Source organism: Theobroma cacao, chromosome 4 (assembly GCF_053813885.1).
Source record: "Theobroma cacao isolate CCN51 chromosome 4, ASM5381388v1, whole genome shotgun sequence".
NCBI classification, from domain to species: Eukaryota; Viridiplantae; Streptophyta; class Magnoliopsida; order Malvales; family Malvaceae; genus Theobroma; species Theobroma cacao.
This window is the reverse complement of record NC_142642.1, coordinates 28470438-28488736: the sequence shown is the minus strand read 5'-3', so window position 1 is coordinate 28488736 and position 18299 is coordinate 28470438. Positions and strand designations below refer to the sequence as shown.

Sequence of the window (18299 nt, the reverse complement as noted above, 5' to 3'; positions counted from 1 at the left end):
TTATCATTTCCAATTATATACTTAATATTCATTGTACTACATATATCCTTGCACCACAATCTCATTAGTCACATTTCACTTACTAAATATCATTTTCATTATCTTACAATCCAGTATGCGTATATGCTTTATAACCTCATTGATCCTCCTTCAAAGGTTCATTTTTTCTTGATCATTGCATCTTATGCAATACCACAATCCCTAAAAGTCATCTTTATATATCCCTTTTGCAATTCGATATTAACCAGTCACTTAAGACTTAAACTCATTCGAATCATGCGTGCCATATGCATTTTCGAATTCGAATTTCCATAATACGTTAGAAGGTATCCATTATCCAACTTTATTATCAAAGTTACCTTCAATCATCATTTACACTATTCTTTTATACCAATATAACATCAGTCTCCCTTAGCAAATTTACAATTTGTACTTGAAATTACAAGACTGAGAACAAGGTTCTTCTCAAGTACCCCTCCATGTCAATGTGAGTATCACTCTCGACTTATAGCTTTCCTTTTTATTTTTTTGTAACAACCTAACTTAATGCTTGTTTTCACAAGATTCACAGCAGGATTCCTCTTGAGTATTTCCTTGCAGATACTCACCTTAAACTTATATCTCATCTCATATAATTATTTAACTCGAGGTATAACCATCAGGCTCTTTAGCAAGTTTCCAATTTCCAGATGTTATACTTGCCACGTGTGATTGGTAATTCCTTCTCAAGGATGTTTGTGCATTCCTGAAACACTTAATCACTTATTGGCCCTTTAACCTTTCGAGCATATCATTCCAAAAAGGCATGCACTTATTCACCAAGATATTTAAATGCCTGCTCATCTATTCATACTTCAATTTATCTTCATGGGTTTCTAGCATGCCATATAATTGGCCTTGTGTTGTTACTAACTCTCTTCATTCAACTAAGTCAAGACTAGATTTGTAAATCTTCATAACAATACTTTATATTAACTCATTTGCTATGCTACCTTTGTAATCCTTGATTCACAATTTCATCACTTGGTGTTGACATCCCTTGTCGATGTCCCATACCTACATCTAAACTTTCACTCATTTTTTTTCCTTACTCTTCAACAAGCCTTAACCTCTTGTCTTCTTTATTTCTTAGGATTTGACTTTAGTCAACATGTTATTTATTTTAATACTTCACACGATAGTTTATCTCAATGTAGCTGTCTCGAGAACTCTTTAACTTCTCTTTCTTTTACTTACATGCCCATTTATAAGGCATTAAAGAAACCTTTCAATTCATTCATATAAACACTCTTCCAACGTACTTAAAACTCCAATTAACAAAGCTCAACATCATTACCAATGACCATAATTCAACTTGTGAGTTTCATCTTTATGCCACTCATAGTTTGCTCGTGCTTTCTAGCCATGAGGGATTTTTAAAACGGCAGCGTTGGGCAGTCAACGCTGTGACATTGTAGCTGTTAGAATTTACTTTATCGAAGCAATTCTTTTACCTTTAAGACTACTGTACCAATCATTCTCAACCACATGGCTTTCCTTTAAGCCTATACCACAGTTTTCATCAGCAGGTGTATTTTCATTTTGCTTATCATATGTATTAAGCTAAGTCAATACTTTCAACTCATATTATCCTTTAACACTCATCATCAGTCATTAAGTCCCACCTTAAGACATCATCTCCATATTGTGTAATAACTTCCCAAGATATATATATATATAACACAACACAGATAATTATTCATTATTTATGGCATCCCACCATTCTAATTATCCATAATTAATTGTCTTTCTTGTCTCGTAACTCAAATAGTTTATTAACATTTCAATACAAATGACCATAAAAATAATTCATTTTTCTCCACATTCTACATTCACAATTTTTCATTAAATCAAGAATTCATCTTTACCAAGTTTCATAATTTACCTCCAATGGGCTATATTTGTGTCAGATTATCATTTTATAATGTCAGGGCACCGTGTGCCTCCATTCTTACCGCCAATCGTACTTTATAAGAAACAATTAAAAGACTTTCATACCTTTTTCTTCTTTTGTGCATTGCACAACTTTTTAGGACCTACCTACACACTACTGTCACTTGACCAACGAATCATCCTTTTTTACCATTTTTCCTGTTTATCCAGCATATGCCCCTTAACATTCTCATCCACAGGAATATCGGGTCATAATTCCCTCAACACTTAAGTTTACAATTCTCAACTTAATCACATTAACCATTCAAAGTGTCATCTATAGTCTCATTAATTTTGCTCATATTCTCCCAAATTGTAATTGCAATTGAAATTTCAAATTTTCACCTTTCCATGATTAACTGGTAATCATTTGCTAGGTCTTGTAGTTGTTTATACCACTAATGACTTTCCACGTCGACCTTTAATAATTATCTGAGGTGACCAGCCACACAACTAAGGTGAATATCTTGACTCAATAATTATATTGCTAGTCCACCTCTATCATACCATAAGATATCCATATGCACCAAGTCATTTAAACAGCTGCTTCATAATCCGTTTGAGTCACACGAAAATAAAAGCTGAACTCTTAAGTCCTTTGTACAAATAACTACTACTACTTCATTTACATCACATATGCCTAGACTTAAAGTAATATAAAATTCAACGAAATTACTAAGCATCCTTAGGATCTCCGTTCAGTTGATTCGAGCACATCGACGGATCCTTTTTCGGGTCCTCTTTAGGATCTTTTTGTTCCTTATTCTTTCAAGCTTGTTGTGGCCTCTCAAATTCCTCCTTACTCACAAGTGCAACACCTATTCCACATCCAGGAGGAAAGTGTCAGACAATGGTTACCTTCCTACTACGAATATCTCCTTTTACAATTGCCTCTTTTGTCTTTTTCTTATACCATTGCTCTAGTAATTTGTTCATGTATCCCCGAACACCAGAGCTATCCTTATTTGTAAGGCTTTCACTACTTTCGAGACCTTTCCCTTTACGAAACATTATTTCCACTTTTGGTGGAATCCGTTCATCTGGAAGTCGGAGTGAATTATTAGCCACGCTTTCAACCTTTAGCACATAACGACTTCGAGCATTGGAGTCCATCGATCCCTCTTCAACATTGGAGGACCTTTCCCAATTCTTCTCGCTACTGCTCATGTTGTGTCACAGGGGCATCTCAAACCTGTACACAAACATGCATTAATTCTTAGCCTTTTAGTACTAAAATAAAGGTAGGCTTTTAAATGAAAAAGAGTTCATGTGGCCTTCTTCCTTTGATTCGTGTTACGCACCCACAAACCAAGAACAAGACTCTACACAAACTTTAACAACTCCGGTGATAGACATAAGAAACCCTAGGACTTAGCTAAACTTAGGGCTCTGATACCACCTTTGTCACAGCCTAAATTCTAAGCCATGACCGACGTAAGGACCCAATGGGCATAGCCCATTAAGCCCAAGCAAGCCTATTTATGAAATTCTATTTCATCATTCCCACCATCATTTCTAACCACAAATCTTTATTCTTAACTATACGTATTTCGATAATAAACAAGACAACCAAATATTTATATTTGTACTAATCCAAAATACTATCATTCATTGCCATCTCATAATGGCATCATCATATCACATATACATCTATTGTTTGTAGCCTAAATCTTAGCGATTTACATCGAGTGTAAATCCACATGCAAAATTCTTGACGCCAACGGAGTGACTTGGGTGAGGGCACAATTACCAAATGCCATATACCTACCAAGAGGTGAATACGAGTGGTCTCCTTAATCTCGATCCTAAGTAGCTACGGATATGAAAACATGCAATTTAAAAGAGTGAGTATAAACTCAATGAGTGAACATAAGAAAGGAATAAGCAACGACAAGGAATGTTTTAGAAAACATGATGCACTTACGATAAAACCATACAATTTAATCAAAATTTTGGTTAAAACCCCTTATTTCAAACTTTGAATGTTTAATCCCTTAATGTTACAATATCCATGATAAACCATGAAGTTGAATAGAATGAAAGTTTAACAATGACCAAACAAGACAAACGAATGGATGGTTTTCTCGCTGTAGTGATAAGGCATTCTTGATTTACATATATTTTGGGTTTTCAAGCATATCTCCCCACTAAAAAAGTCTAATTGACATGATTTTTTAGTCATTAGAAAGATAAAAGGCTGGGCTATAACTTTGATGTTTACCACTTTGCCCAGTTCTGATCGAAAAGTGGTCAAAATCTGTGTCAAATTAAAAGCACTACACCAAAATTTTGGAACCACCCGAGAGTTTCTCGCTGCAGCGAGAACCAGGCCAGTGTAACCCCCCCAGCCCGAGAGTTTCTCGCTACAGCAAGAATGAATCTCGCTGCAGCAAAAAATAGAGCAATTTAGTGTTAAAAGGGGTATTGTTACATCAAAAAACCATTTTCTTGCTGAAATGAAAAGTAATTTGGGAGCAATTAACAATGCCAACATACAACACAATCAAAAATATTTTCATAAACTTTCTATAATATATATATATATATATACATACATGATCATGCATACCATCCCGCCACACTCAACTCATGTGCACTCCCTACACGCACCATGCAATATCATCATAAGCTCATGTGCACTCCCACACCGCATATTGCTGGGTCATCATCAGCTCATGTGCACTCCCTACACGCACCATGCAATATCATCATAAGCTCATGTGCACTCCCACACCGCACATTGTTGGGTCATCATCAGCTCATGTGCACTCCCACACCGCACATAGCTTGGTCATCTTCAGCTCATGTGCACTCCCACACCGCACATAGCTGGGTCATCATTATCACACAAAAGGAGCATCCAAAGCATAATATACATATCAATATAATGTGATAACGTATGAACTATTCATATTGCACATTTCACAAGATAGAAACATTTCATCAAGGGCTTGTTCCCCAAGTATACTTTTTTTAAAGTAAAAACAAATGAAACTTTCAAATGATTTATTTAAGCATGTAGGCACTTCCCAAAACATTTTGAAATGCAAGTTCACTCACCAGTCTTTGTTGATGTTTTGGTGGGCTCTAACTTCAATTAATATTCTGAATGGAAATGTGGGGTTTCGTTGAAACCTATCACACACAACAACATCGCCATCAAGCCAACTAGGCATTAATACCATTCCAAAAGCTATTTCCTAAATCAAGTTCTACTAGTCATCCCTAACTAACTTCTAACTACTACTAAATGGCTATTATTTGCACTACTCTAGTCACACTAAAAATGAATAAACAACCTCAACAATAAAACACTCACAAATCTAATTACTAGACATTATCAACAACTAAAGAGATTAACTTTAACTTATACTCACCTTAATGGTCTTTGTAGTTGAATTCTCTTTCAAAATTCTTCAAGTAAATAAGGGAAATCACTCTCTCTCTCTACACATCCAACTAGTGAGTGAATGTACTAAAGAAAGACTTTTGAAGGCTGTTGAGGTGTAAAAGTGGAAAAACATGAAAAACCCTATGAAGGAGTGGGCAAAAGCATGAAACTTGGACTTTTTATGAGAAATTTATGGAGGATTCAAGGTTTTCTTCCCATGGAGGGTGAAGAAAACGTGAAATGGAGAGAAGAGATGGATGGAAGAAGAAGTTGCTGGAAGTTGTTGAAACTTAGATATTTATATCTAAAGTTTATCCAATTCTTCATATAAATTACTAAAATGCCCTTATCAAGGTCACTTTGTCTTCCTCCCTTCCTTTGTGCAACCTTTTTACTCTTTTGACACTGAGACAAAGTCCATAATAGTCTAAAAATACTCGAGTTCGCGAAAACGTAAAAATTTAGACACGATATGTAAAATGACCATTTTACCCTTATTATGGAAATTATCAGTGTTTCTATCTTCTTCATTGATTTTACCATCATTCATTTATTCCTTAGGCTTACTTAGACCATAATAACATTAGAAAACTACTTCCAAGAGCTCACCATGAGAAATGATGAAATTACCCTTGGTTCGTGTTATCGCATCTACTTCTAGTTACGGGTTTATGAAGGTCGAGGTTTCATAATACGAGGGTACTAGGTGTCACATTAAAATTATGATTATGGTTTCAAGGATGCATATTTGTTGAATATGTGGTTTTGTATAAACACTTTTTTGTTAGCTTGTTCCCTTCCCTATGTTTACTCACTGAGTTTTTATAATTTACACATGTAAGCTCTATTTGTTTTTTAGATTCCTAGCTTGTTGGGTCATTCCCAGTGGCAAGGTCAACGTTTGTTGTAATGGTAAGTCCATGGCATCCTAGTCGACCTTACATATTTTTTAGTCTGCTTTGCTGTTAGAGTCAAACTTTTATTTTTTGTTTACCAATGTTGGTTACATTTTATGCTTGGCGATTGTATGACGTATACTATCTGAATATGGAAATAAGTATTTACTATGTGAATGTTTGCACATATTCTGATATGTCAAACTATCTTGTGAGACAATACTTCAGTTTGGTTTAAGTATGCATACACACACAAACACACATATACACACATGTTGAGATGCATTCTCATGTTATTATACCATGCTATTTGATTATGTTTGTTCATGACTAAGGCTTGCTTTGGTTGATTGGACTTTGGCTACTAAAACCTTGTACCGATCATGGCTCGAAATTGGGTTGTGACAAGAATATAATTAGAAAATGGTCAAAAGACCCCTCTAGTCCCTGTACTTTTCAATTTTGTTTAATTTAGTCCCTGTACTCAAAATCAAAATAATTTAGTCCATTGATTTTGGGAATTGCGTCAATTTAGTCCCTCCCCCTAACGGCATCTAATTTTGCCATTAAAGGATGATGTCAGCACTAACGTGTTATATTTTGATGATATGGCGTTTAAGATGATGACGTGGCATTGAGTGATGATGTGGCAATGCCACATGGCACTATACGATGATGTGGCAATGACATGCTGACATGTTAGTGCCACGTGGCATATCAAAAGATTTCCAAAAAAAATTCTGCCACGTCATAGAGACTAAATTGAACAAAAATATATAGTACAGGGACTAAATTGAACAAAATTGAGATGTTAAGGAACTAAATTGAAGAAAATATTTGGAAAGTACAAATCTTTAAATAGATTATTATTATGCTTATCAATAAGCCAAATATATGTGTAAAATATTTATGGTGTTAAATATATATATAAATATTTTCTTACTTGATTATTTGATTCTAGAAGGTGTAAATTAATTTATTTTTTTTCCAAAAGTTAAATTTGAATTCTCCTTCTATAAAAAATATTTTGAAAAAATATCATACCTAAAGTGAAATTTAAATGAATAACTTGCATTACGTTAAAATAAAATAATATAAAATGACTAAATATGTTGATTTAATTACAACTTTAAATACAAATACACATTTTTTTGAAATTATTCAACTCTTACCCAATTTACCTTTTATTTAAATTTACTCAAATTAGCAAAATATGTTGATTTAGTTACAACTTTCACGATTTACAAATACACATTCTTTTGCAATTATTCAACTCTTACCAAATTTACCTTTTTATTTAAATTTACTCAAAATTTCTCATAAAATAATTTTATTTAAATTCAAATACCACAATCAAATTTTGCTAAATTTAAATTTAAATTATTAATTTGGATTTACAAAAAATTTGTTAATAAAATAAAATGGTACAAATATTTATAGTAATATTTAACTTTATTAACCATAAATGCAGTCTTTAATTTAAAAAATTTCAACTTAAAAAATATAACTTGAAATATTAAATAAAATAAAAACATAAAAAATAAATAAATAATTGGAAGGGTGGAGCTCAGATTTTATGGTTGTAATAAGAGGTTTGTCATATCCAAATTAAGCAAGTCAAAACAAAGAATTATTTTTATAATCATCGCTAACTCTATATCTCCGTTGTTCATTTTTTTGAACGAAAAACTAAATCAACATATTTTGCTAATTTGACTTTCACTCATGTTAAAAACTTAGTTAAATAAATTTTAAATTTTCATATTATTATAAATGGAAGAAAAAGAAATTTATTTAGTCATTTTATATTATTTTTTTGTTAACGTAATATAAGTTATTCATCTAAATTTGACTTCAGGTATAAAATTCTTTTCAAATTTTTTTTATAGGAGTATTCAAAATTAATTTTTGTAAAAAATATAAATTAATTTACATATTCTAGAATCAAATAATCAAGTAAGAAAATATTTATATATATATATATATATATATATATATATGTTTTAGAATCCTAAATCTTTTACACTTAAATATTTGGCTTATTAATAAGCATATCAATAATCTACTTAAACATTTATATTTTTTAAATATTTTTTTCAATTTAGTCCCTTAACATCTTAATTTTGCTCAATTTAGTCCTTGTACTATATATTTTGTTCAGTTAATCCTTATGACTTGGCAGAATTTTTTTAAAAAAAATTTTTTTTTGATCTATCATGTGGCATTGACATGTCAGCATGTTAGTGCCATGTCAGCACCGCCATGTCATCGTATCGTGCCACATGGCATTGCCATGTCATCACTCGGTGCCATGTGGCATGCCACATTATCATCTCAAACGTCACGTTATCAAAATGTGACACGTCAGCGCTGACGTCATCTTTTAATAGTAAAATTGGATACTATTAGGGAAAGGGACTAAATTGACGCAATTCTCAAAATCAAAAGACTAAATTGCTTCGATTTTAAGTACAAGGACTAAATTGAACAAAATTGAAGAGTATAGGGACTAGAAGGGTCTTTTGACAATTAGAAAATCAATAGTAGGTAAAATGTTTGTTTAAAATAGCATTTATACATCAACTAACTTAAAATTAAATATTAATAATTTCTTTTAAAATTTATAAAAAAAACTTGTTTTTTTTTCTCTTTTTAACTCCCTCATAATCGTTCTTTTCTTATTGTCCTCATTCTATATCTCTCGGACTCCATCATCTTCTTCTCCTCTTCTTCATCTTCCACTAAAATTAAGTTTGACAAAATTGTATAATTTCAAAAGTAATAGGATAATAAAAGATTATCAAGATAAGTTTTTCTTATTGACTTTAGTGATACATATTTTAAGTGACTTGACCATTTGATTTAGGTTATCATGTGATAATGGATTGTTCTTTTTTCAAATAAATAATTAGGGTTTACTTTTAGTTGAATTTAGTTACTCCTTTTAGTTTAATTGAGCATAAGCATTATAGTTTACGGTCTACTAAACGGTTGAAACCAACATTATAGTAACATTATAGTAGTTTATGTGGTCTCGGTTCTTCCTGCTCCACTAGAGACTCTATCCTCATCCCCTGTCCTGACTCTTCCTATTCAATGCTCATTTCCCAATGATGGCACGTGCTTTGCTGGCGTTTTATGGTTACTGCTCAACCTTTATTCATTCACTTTTCGGCTACTGAGACGTGACTGATGAATAAAAAAGAGAAAATGTTGATCGTGATGTCGATGAGAAAGTGAGAAACTAAACTAAGCCAAATTTCAACCTACCAGAGATACTTATAAATTTTATTTTGGATGCCCATTAAAGAACAAGAAACCTAAAAACCTGAAAGGGATGAAAATATTTTTCTTTTTTAAATTAATCATTAAAAAACTTTTAATCTTTAATAATTTTTAATTTTACCTCATTAATGATGTAGAAACATTTGGTGAGTTGAACTAAACATGAAAAGTACATCAAATATAAACGTTAAAAAATTCATATTATTTGGATTTTGTATACTTTAGATTTAGATTTTAAAATTTTGTACATCAAATAAAGTCTTCTAATCTATTGATTTAGATTTTAAAATTTTGTCATGCCCATATTAATTGCCAAAAAGTATAATGAAAAATAAAGTTTATGATAATTACTTTTATTGATTACATTTAAAACCAACATAACTTTTTTTTTCTTATTACCTCTTAAAGAAAACAAAGCAACTACTAATAAATAAAGGAACATAAGGTAGGGGTAGTGCGTAGCAATAATTATACATAATCTTCTGGCTCTGGGTTGAACACATTCCAGAGTTGCACATCACGAAAAAGTTCATCCCAACTAGAATTATTGCCTACCTCAACCACCATGGTTCTCTCTCCAATTTCTTCATACTTATCTATATTGTTTAAGACGGTCTGGTCTCCCGTTCCGCTTTTAGTGTTGCTATTATTAAAGGAAGCTGCCGCGTGCTGAACGTCAACTGCGTCATTGTCATTTATTAGCAAATTTTCCCACCATATAATTTGATCATTGTCAGCAGGGATATAGTAACTGTTGTCAGCGTCAGCTAACAAATTGTGACTTGCAGTTGCTGCCTCGCTGTTGTTGTCGTTGATGTTTGTTCCTCCCAACTGCACTGGGAAACTTTTCTTTGATAACGTCCGAGGCCGAGGCTTTATAACAATATTATTAGGGTTTGATGGATTTTGATCATCATCACGTGCTTTTTGTTTGGAAGGATTGAATTTTTTCAGCAAGTGAGTGTTCCAGTAGTTTTTCACATCGTTTGCTGTTCTTCCAGGAAGCCTACCAGCAATTAGTGACCATCTGCAATGGTTAATTAAATGGAAATATATGCATATTAATCTCACAAGAAAAAAACTTGCTGATTGTTGTAATGTGTGCCGCTTCTTTTTATCTTTTTAGACAAGGATAAAAGGCTGACAATATCTATATATAGAGAGAGAGATTGGGATGTTCTCATGGTTTTATTGGGAGTGGGATCTTTTTTTCACAATGGGACACCCGGACGGCACTTAAAACTTTAGACGGAATGAAGTGCGACTAATGATACCAAAGAAAATTATCTTTTATGACATTATTCGATATCAATATTGATTTTCTTTTATTTTTTGGTATGTATCGTGTAAGGTTCAAACTGATCTGTTAGGAAAAAATTTTCCTCATAAACATTAGGATTTATATGGATAATGGCATTTGTCATTTGAACTGAAGGTCACATATTTGACTAGAATTTTTTTTTTTTGGGTTTTTTACGGTTATTATTACAAGGTTACTTTAAAAAGACAAGCGGAATATAGTACTCTTCAGACAAAGTACTCTCTGAATTTCATATTGAAAAATTACTGCACTTCATTGGTAAACTCCTGCATACTTTACCAAATTCAAGGAAACTAATATGGTGTAATTCACCTAAAATAACAAAAAAAATTAAAAAAGAGAGGTCTAATGACTCAAGAGGAAGTACTAGTGAGAAAATAGGAGAAAATGAAATTCTCTTACTTGCTTTTCTCTCACTTTTACCAAGTACTAATGAAAATATTTTTTTTCTTCCAATTTTCCATCCACCCTTTATCATGCTCTAACTTTTCCACTCTACCAAGCAAAACCTAGTGATTTTTTAATGCCTAAAAACTAAAATTAAAATATTAAAATCTAAAATCAAATATAGAAATATAAAAAAAATTAAGATGTTCAAAGGAAAGAAAAACAATTTTGAAAAGGTGAATATTCATTAAGACAAAGTGAGTAGTAAGTATGGGATGTTCATCTTTGAGCTTTGGAATTCGAATTTAAGACAAAAAGAATGAGATTTATGAAGAAGGAGAGAGAAGTATCACCTTCTCTTGTGTAGCATGAATCGTATGTTTTAGCTAATATTAGGAGGAGAGGGCAAAGGCTCCGACAAAAAATAGCATTTATTAAATATGGGCTTAGCATCAATTTGATTGTTTTCAATGTCTTTAATCAGAATGTTAAGTTGTGGTGTTTTGTGTCTGTTAGGTCCATCGCTTAGATTTTGTCGTTTTTTTCTCTTGTTGAGATGCTTCAGTTTTATATACGCAGAAGAATTTGATGCCCTCTGCTTTATGTTTTTCTTTTAAATTATTCCTTAATTGGTTGAGGGAAAAGAAAGGAAGAAATATTGATAACTATCATGGAGGAAGAAAGAAAAAGAATGTGAAGAGTAATGAATTAACAAATTAAAAGTGTAAGATCATTATAATTATAGTGAAATTTTATGACATTTACAATCGGACTTTATTGATTCATTCCTTTTGTTATCATCTGATGCTGTTTTGTATGGAATTCTTATCTTGGGGTGTTGGTTTCAATGGTTTGTTACCGGAAAATTGGCTGTTGCGTTGGACATGGTGTTTCCATGGGTTGCTTGGCTGGTATGGTTATAATTGGATGGCCAGAATGAGTCTGTTGTTTTTTCTCTTTTTTCGATATTGCCTAGAGGTGCTACTGGTTAATGAGAGGCGGTGCGGATCAGGGTGCTGCTGCTTTTTTATTGAATGAGGACTGCCTTTACAAGGTTTCTGTGTAGTCTTGTCGTTGCATATGTGCTATTGTTTTCCTTACGGCTAATCTGGAAGGAATACTATCTGTCTGTTTACCTCCAAGATACTGCGTTGCGTATGCTATATGGGTACGGGGGGCTTCATGTAAAGTTAGGGCGCTGATTGGGAGCTGTATTTTTTGGTTTGTATGGAGAAGGGTGGGGTTATTCTTTTGTCCCGGCTAGAGGGAGCTTGAGCCTTTTGAAGGAGTTTTGGGGTGATATACCAGGCTGAATGTAAAATTTCAGTTGCTGGTATACAGATCAAATCTTCATGTTAAATGCATGAGGTGAGAAAGTGTGTTTTTAAGATCGTCCGAAGAAGTGCATAAAGCTAGACTAATCAGTTCAAGACTTGGGACGCATTCTAGCTTTGGAATTGAAAATAAAAGTGCATGCTTTTCACAACAAATATCCTCGGAGAAAGATATTAAGTCCAGGCAAAGCCTAGGGATATCCCTAAGCATATTATTAACCTTAAGGAGAGCAAGGCATTCGATAGCCAAATCTTTTTCAAAAGATTTCTTATAATATTAATAAATTATAATTTTCGTTAATAAATTCTTAAAATTGGCAAGAGCCAAAATGCAAAGAGTGCATGTGAGCGTTCAATTAGGAAATTTTGTAAACGAAATTTTCCTTCTTTGGCGAAAGAGATAGTGAGACGTGGGGTTTGTTGAACGGTATTTTCTTTCTTTCACAAAAGAGGTATAGAGAGGTGTTGAGAGGAAGAAAACTCTTGGCAAAGGCAACGTCATTATGGAGACTTGTATGTACTTAATGTACTTATTTTAGTAAATATCAAATACTTCTGTTTAGCATTTTGAACTTCACTTACCTGTTACCTAGGAGCTTATGGAGACGTATGATGAGATCAACTTCATCAGCTGCAAAATCTCCTCTCTTGATGTTTGGCTTGAGATAATTCAACCACCTCAGTCTACAGCTTTTCCGGCATCGATTCAAGCCTGCAAAAAATGCAACCAAATATGGACGAAACTCTTGGTTACGATTATAACTGATCAGCCAAGTTTTAAAAATTGTAACCCTTTCTAGCAGATGAGAATTGTGACCTCAGAAAAATAATAATAAGCACGAAAGCATCAAATTACCTGCTTTAGAAGGAACTTGATGCCATTTTCCTTCTCCATATTTTTCAATGCATTTCTTGAGAAGAATGTCCTCTTCTTCAGTCCATGCACCTTTCCTAACTCCTAAAGATAAGCCTTCCATAGGTTTACGGTACATATATATTAACTTAGAGAGCTTACGAGGGATTCTGCTGTTTCAAACTGCCGAATCCATTTATTTATACTTTCCAATCTCTTTAGTAGAGTAAAAAAGTGACCTATCTAAATATGGCGACGTGCATAACTTCATATCCGCAGAAAGTTCCACGAGATAGAAAGTTGGTGACAGTTCTCATCTACCATAGAGTTTATCTTAGCTACCGGTCCAACCATATCCCACACACCGTTCTTTTTGTTAACCCACGATTTCATTAAAAGGCTCTGGCTATAAAACAAGCTGAGCATAAACTACAGGAATAATTTTTTTGTTTGTCCTCATATATAGGATGCTTTTAAAAATAACTTTACTTATAATTTTAACTGTTTTTAGTAAAAAATAAAATTTTGGGACAAAAATATCCTTAATGAAACCTCCTCATTCACACCCACTCTCATACATCCACAGATTGGTGAAAATATATTTGTCCAAAATTTGCTACACGACATTTTGTTAAAAACATCCTCATGTTGTAGGAAATGATTTTTCTGGCTTTTCAAACATTGACTGTAAACACAAACACTAGGTACACTACACGGTAGGTTTATTAAACGATCATTTGATTCATTATCAAAGATAGAAAAGTGTTCGAACAAGTTCATAGCAAAGTAATGAGTCACAACAAACGGTAAGTTAGTGAATGTCGAATTTTTTGTTGTGTTTTTTAGTGAATTTAGTAATTTGAATGCCATATTGCTTGAAAAGGTGGTTTAGGGTTTTGTTGTTAAATGGCATTTGGTATTGTTTGAAGTTGTTGAAATCTCCAGAGATGTTACAAGCCATGGCCATTTGGAACGAATGTTGTTAGCATGTGGAGAGAAAATGGGCATGGTGTGTAAACAACTCTAGGAATTTCCCTAAGTGCATGAATATGGCGTGTAGCAACCAATGAATTTGAGGCATTGTGTGTATGATCTTAGGATTATATGTTTGGCATGTAGCATGTTATGAATTTTAAGTATGGCATGTAACAACATTGGAATTTTATGAATGGTGTGTAACAAATTAGTCATTACACATGGCATGTTGGACAAAAGCAAGTAATTGGTTCGATGCACATACTGATCGAAATTGTGCAGCCAATTGTTGTGAGAATGTTGTCTGTGTACTGGACTGCACAAACTCGTGTGCATACATCAATTGCCATTATTGTGGGTTAGGGATTGAATGGTGTGGTATATGTGAAGCAATGTAAATCTGAATCTGATTGACGTGATTACCATATTGGATAGCTTGATCATGTGGCATAACATTTGTATGTCATTTCTTAATGGTGACATACATTGCCAGAACTTTCATCTACACTTGCAGAATTAACGCAATATCCTCATTGTCCTAGATAACTAGGTGTGATAGCTCTCCGGGTATACTGATTAATGCATTTAGCTCTATTTCGTGATTTTGTGAGTTTATCCCAACAACATCTTCAACTAGTTTCATCAGGCCATAAACAACAAATTACTTCTAACCCCCCACATTCGTGACTCACCCTTGTAAATGCCATCGACCCAATGACCATCGTGTCTTATCACAAGTTGCACATTTGGCATGCCGCTGAAATTTAAAAAAAAATTAAGTATTAAAATCACTTTATCAAAAAGTTGCTACATGCCATGATCTTAAATTTTCCTACACCCCATGTTAAAAACATGTTGTTCTTACCCGCCATATTAAAAAAAAACTACAATTTTGTCGTTGATACTACCATTTCCCATCCTACAAAATTTGATTTTTATCTTATGTTGGAATCCAAGTAAACTAGGCTTGCCTTTTAATATTATCATATGCTTTTTCTGTTTGATATTAGTTTTTTCATCATCATACAAGACATGGTGGTGAGTGGGCTTGCTTTTCCCCTACATATCAAAAAGGGCTATTTTCAAACCCATTCATTACCAAGTATTGTATGATGAAAGCAAGTTCACTGCAGACAGCTTGCAAGTGACCATACACAATTTATGTTACATGCAATGGGTTTACATCTTTCTCTATAACCTCTATAATCTACAAAATCAAATCAATTTATCAACAAGTTCCTACTCCTTAGGTTCTCAACTTTTGCTACATGCCAAGTTGCACAAAATTTTGTTACACGTCATATCGAAAAATATTGTTACATGCCATGTTGAAAAAAATATTACATACCATGTTCATCCAAATTTCATAACACACCATATTTAAAAGTAGTTTTGTACATGTCGTTAAAAAAGAAAATTTTGCCCACCATGTTCAAAAACAATTTGTTACAAGCCATTTTCGTAAAAAAATTTTCCTACACGCCATGGTCAAACATTTTGCTTCACACCATTTATACTACATGCCATGTACAGACCAATTTTACTACAAAGCAAATAACAAAACATTTTTTTACACACCATGCCATGTTCATTAGATATTTTACACACCAACTGAATTAGAGCTGTTATAGGCTTGCATGTAATAGCAACAACTGTGGCTAGTGTTCCAATTTACAAACAATGTTTAAGAGATTAAATGGAGTGGGTTTTCCATCAATGTTGGGGTTTTGTTAATATAAACCAACAAACCCAATAACATACTTTGATATCATCTCTACTCATTAGTTTGTAGATCGACGACGATATGCCCAAATCACGAGAGATAAACCAAAGAATGATAGCGATGGTGGTAAATTAGAGAGAGTTGAAAGACCTAGATGGCAAAAGAAAGTTGACAAATCGTTGAGCTGAGAAAACTGAGATACATGGATGGTGAGAAAGAGTTGACAGAGTATTTAATTTGCGTTGATGGTGGGAGGGAGAAGTCAAGAGCTTAATTTGTTTGAAATGGTTTCAAGAGCACTTTTATCATCTAATGGCTAAAACTGCATAAAATAGTTAACTTTATATTAAAGGCTATTTCTGAAATTGACTTATGAGGTTGACCATTTCTCACTATTTCCTCTAAATTACAATAGCACCCGTCCTTTCATCTCTGCTTTACATTGTTAAAATGAGGTTTTGTACCTTAGTACCATAGAGTTTAACATTAAACTTAGGTGGCGTTTGATATTAGGGATGTGCATAAACATTTCTTGTAATGTGTCCAATTAAATTACATTATAGAATTTGTTTTGAAACAAACCAAGACAATATAAGATTGCAATGCAATCACATTACAGTTAATGGATGTAATGTGATTGCCTTGAAAAACTAATGCAATCTCATGTTACAACTTACTCTACAATGTTTTTTATTTTTAATTGAGGGAGGGGGATTTGAACCTTACTCTTTAGGTAGGGGATAATGCACCAACTGATGAGTCAAATGCTCGAGTGCAACTTACTTTATAATGTTATCAAACTTGATTTGAGATTTTTACTCTTTTTCAATCAATAAAATTCTAAAACTAAATTTTTATCACTTAAAAAAAATCTTTAAAATTAAAAATATTTTACATTTTAAAAAAAAACCTATAAATTTTGAAAAACATAAAAATAATTTTTTTAATTTTTAAAAATTCTAAAACATATTAAAAAAACCAAAAATAATTTTTAATTGTTAAAAAAATTATATAACGATAAAAAATAAATATACTTTTTATTTTTAAGAAATTATAAAAGATTAAAAAATTCATACAATAAAAAACATATTTATATTTTTTGAAAAAATAAAAGATATTCTCTTTGTGCTCATAAGTTTTTAAAATTATAAAAATTATTTCCTTTCTGTAATATTTAATAAATTTTTAAAAATAAAAAATATTTCTTTTTTACTTTCAATTTTTTTGAGATTAGGTGAGTTTGAGCCAATAGCACTCACTAAGAAGTGCAATGTAATCATTCAGAATAAGCTCCCTCCCAAACTTAAAGACTTAGGCAATTTTACTATTCCGTGCACAATTGGTGCTTTATTCTTTGCTAGGTCTTTGAATGATCTAAGGGCGAGTATTAATTTCATGGCATTGTCATTCTACAACATGTTGGGTTTGGGGGAGATCAAGCCCACTACTGTAACTCTTCAATTGGTCGATAGAACTTTCACATATCCAAGAGGCATAGTGGAAAATGTGCTTGTGAAAGTGGATAAATTCATATTCTTAGCAGATTTTATAGTTTTTTTTTTTTTTAAGGTGATTTTACAGTTCTTGATATAGAGGAAGATAGAAAAGTTCCTATTATCCTTAGGAGACATTTCTTACGCGCAGCTAGAGCACTCATTAATGTTGAAAAGGGAGAACTTACCTTGCGAGTACAAGATCAAGAGGTAACATTTAATATCTTTCGTGCTTTAAAGTTCACTAATGATCATGATGAGTGGTTTTCAGTTAGTGTGGTAGATAGGGCCACAAGTGAAGTCTTCATGGAAAATCATCCTAATGACCCACTTGAAGCATCATTGATTTTTGAATCTGAGCTCAGTAATGAAGAAGTTATAAAATGTGTCAATGCATTGAATGCCCCGTCTCGAGTATTGGGAACTCGATTTGAATTGTTAGATTTGTCTTCATCTTCATCCTCACCAATGAAACCTTCAATTGAGGATCCTCTTAAGTTAGAACTTAAACAATTGCTAAAACATTTGAGGTATGCATATCTTGGAAACTCATCTACTCTTTCAGTTATTGTTGCATCTGATCTTGACAATAAGTAGAAAGAAAAATTAAAGTTTTAAGAGAGCATAAAAAGGTATTAGGGTGGTCAATAGTTGATATCAAGGGGATAAG

The 18299-nt window shown here is 32.8% G+C and overlaps 1 protein-coding gene and 1 non-coding gene across 2 annotated transcripts; both read right to left on the bottom strand.

The window, feature by feature from the left end:
* Window positions 1-7820: 7820 nt before the first annotated feature.
* LOC148763235 (small nucleolar RNA snoR8a) lies at window positions 7821-7913 on the bottom strand. Its single transcript, XR_016026084.1, has one exon. It is a non-coding gene; the product is annotated as a small nucleolar RNA snoR8a (small nucleolar RNA).
* A 1955-nt stretch (window positions 7914-9868) lies between these two features.
* LOC18601886 (transcription factor MYB1-like) lies at window positions 9869-13608 on the bottom strand. The gene is made up of 3 exons (XM_007032976.3): window positions 13442-13608; window positions 13168-13297; window positions 9869-10570 (listed from the first exon to the last, which is right to left on the bottom strand). The coding sequence occupies exons 1-3, from the start codon at window positions 13575-13577 to the stop codon at window positions 10012-10014; spliced, it is 825 nt and encodes a 274-aa protein (XP_007033038.2). The 5' UTR covers window positions 13578-13608; the 3' UTR covers window positions 9869-10011.
* Between the last annotated feature and the right edge of the window lie 4691 nt (window positions 13609-18299).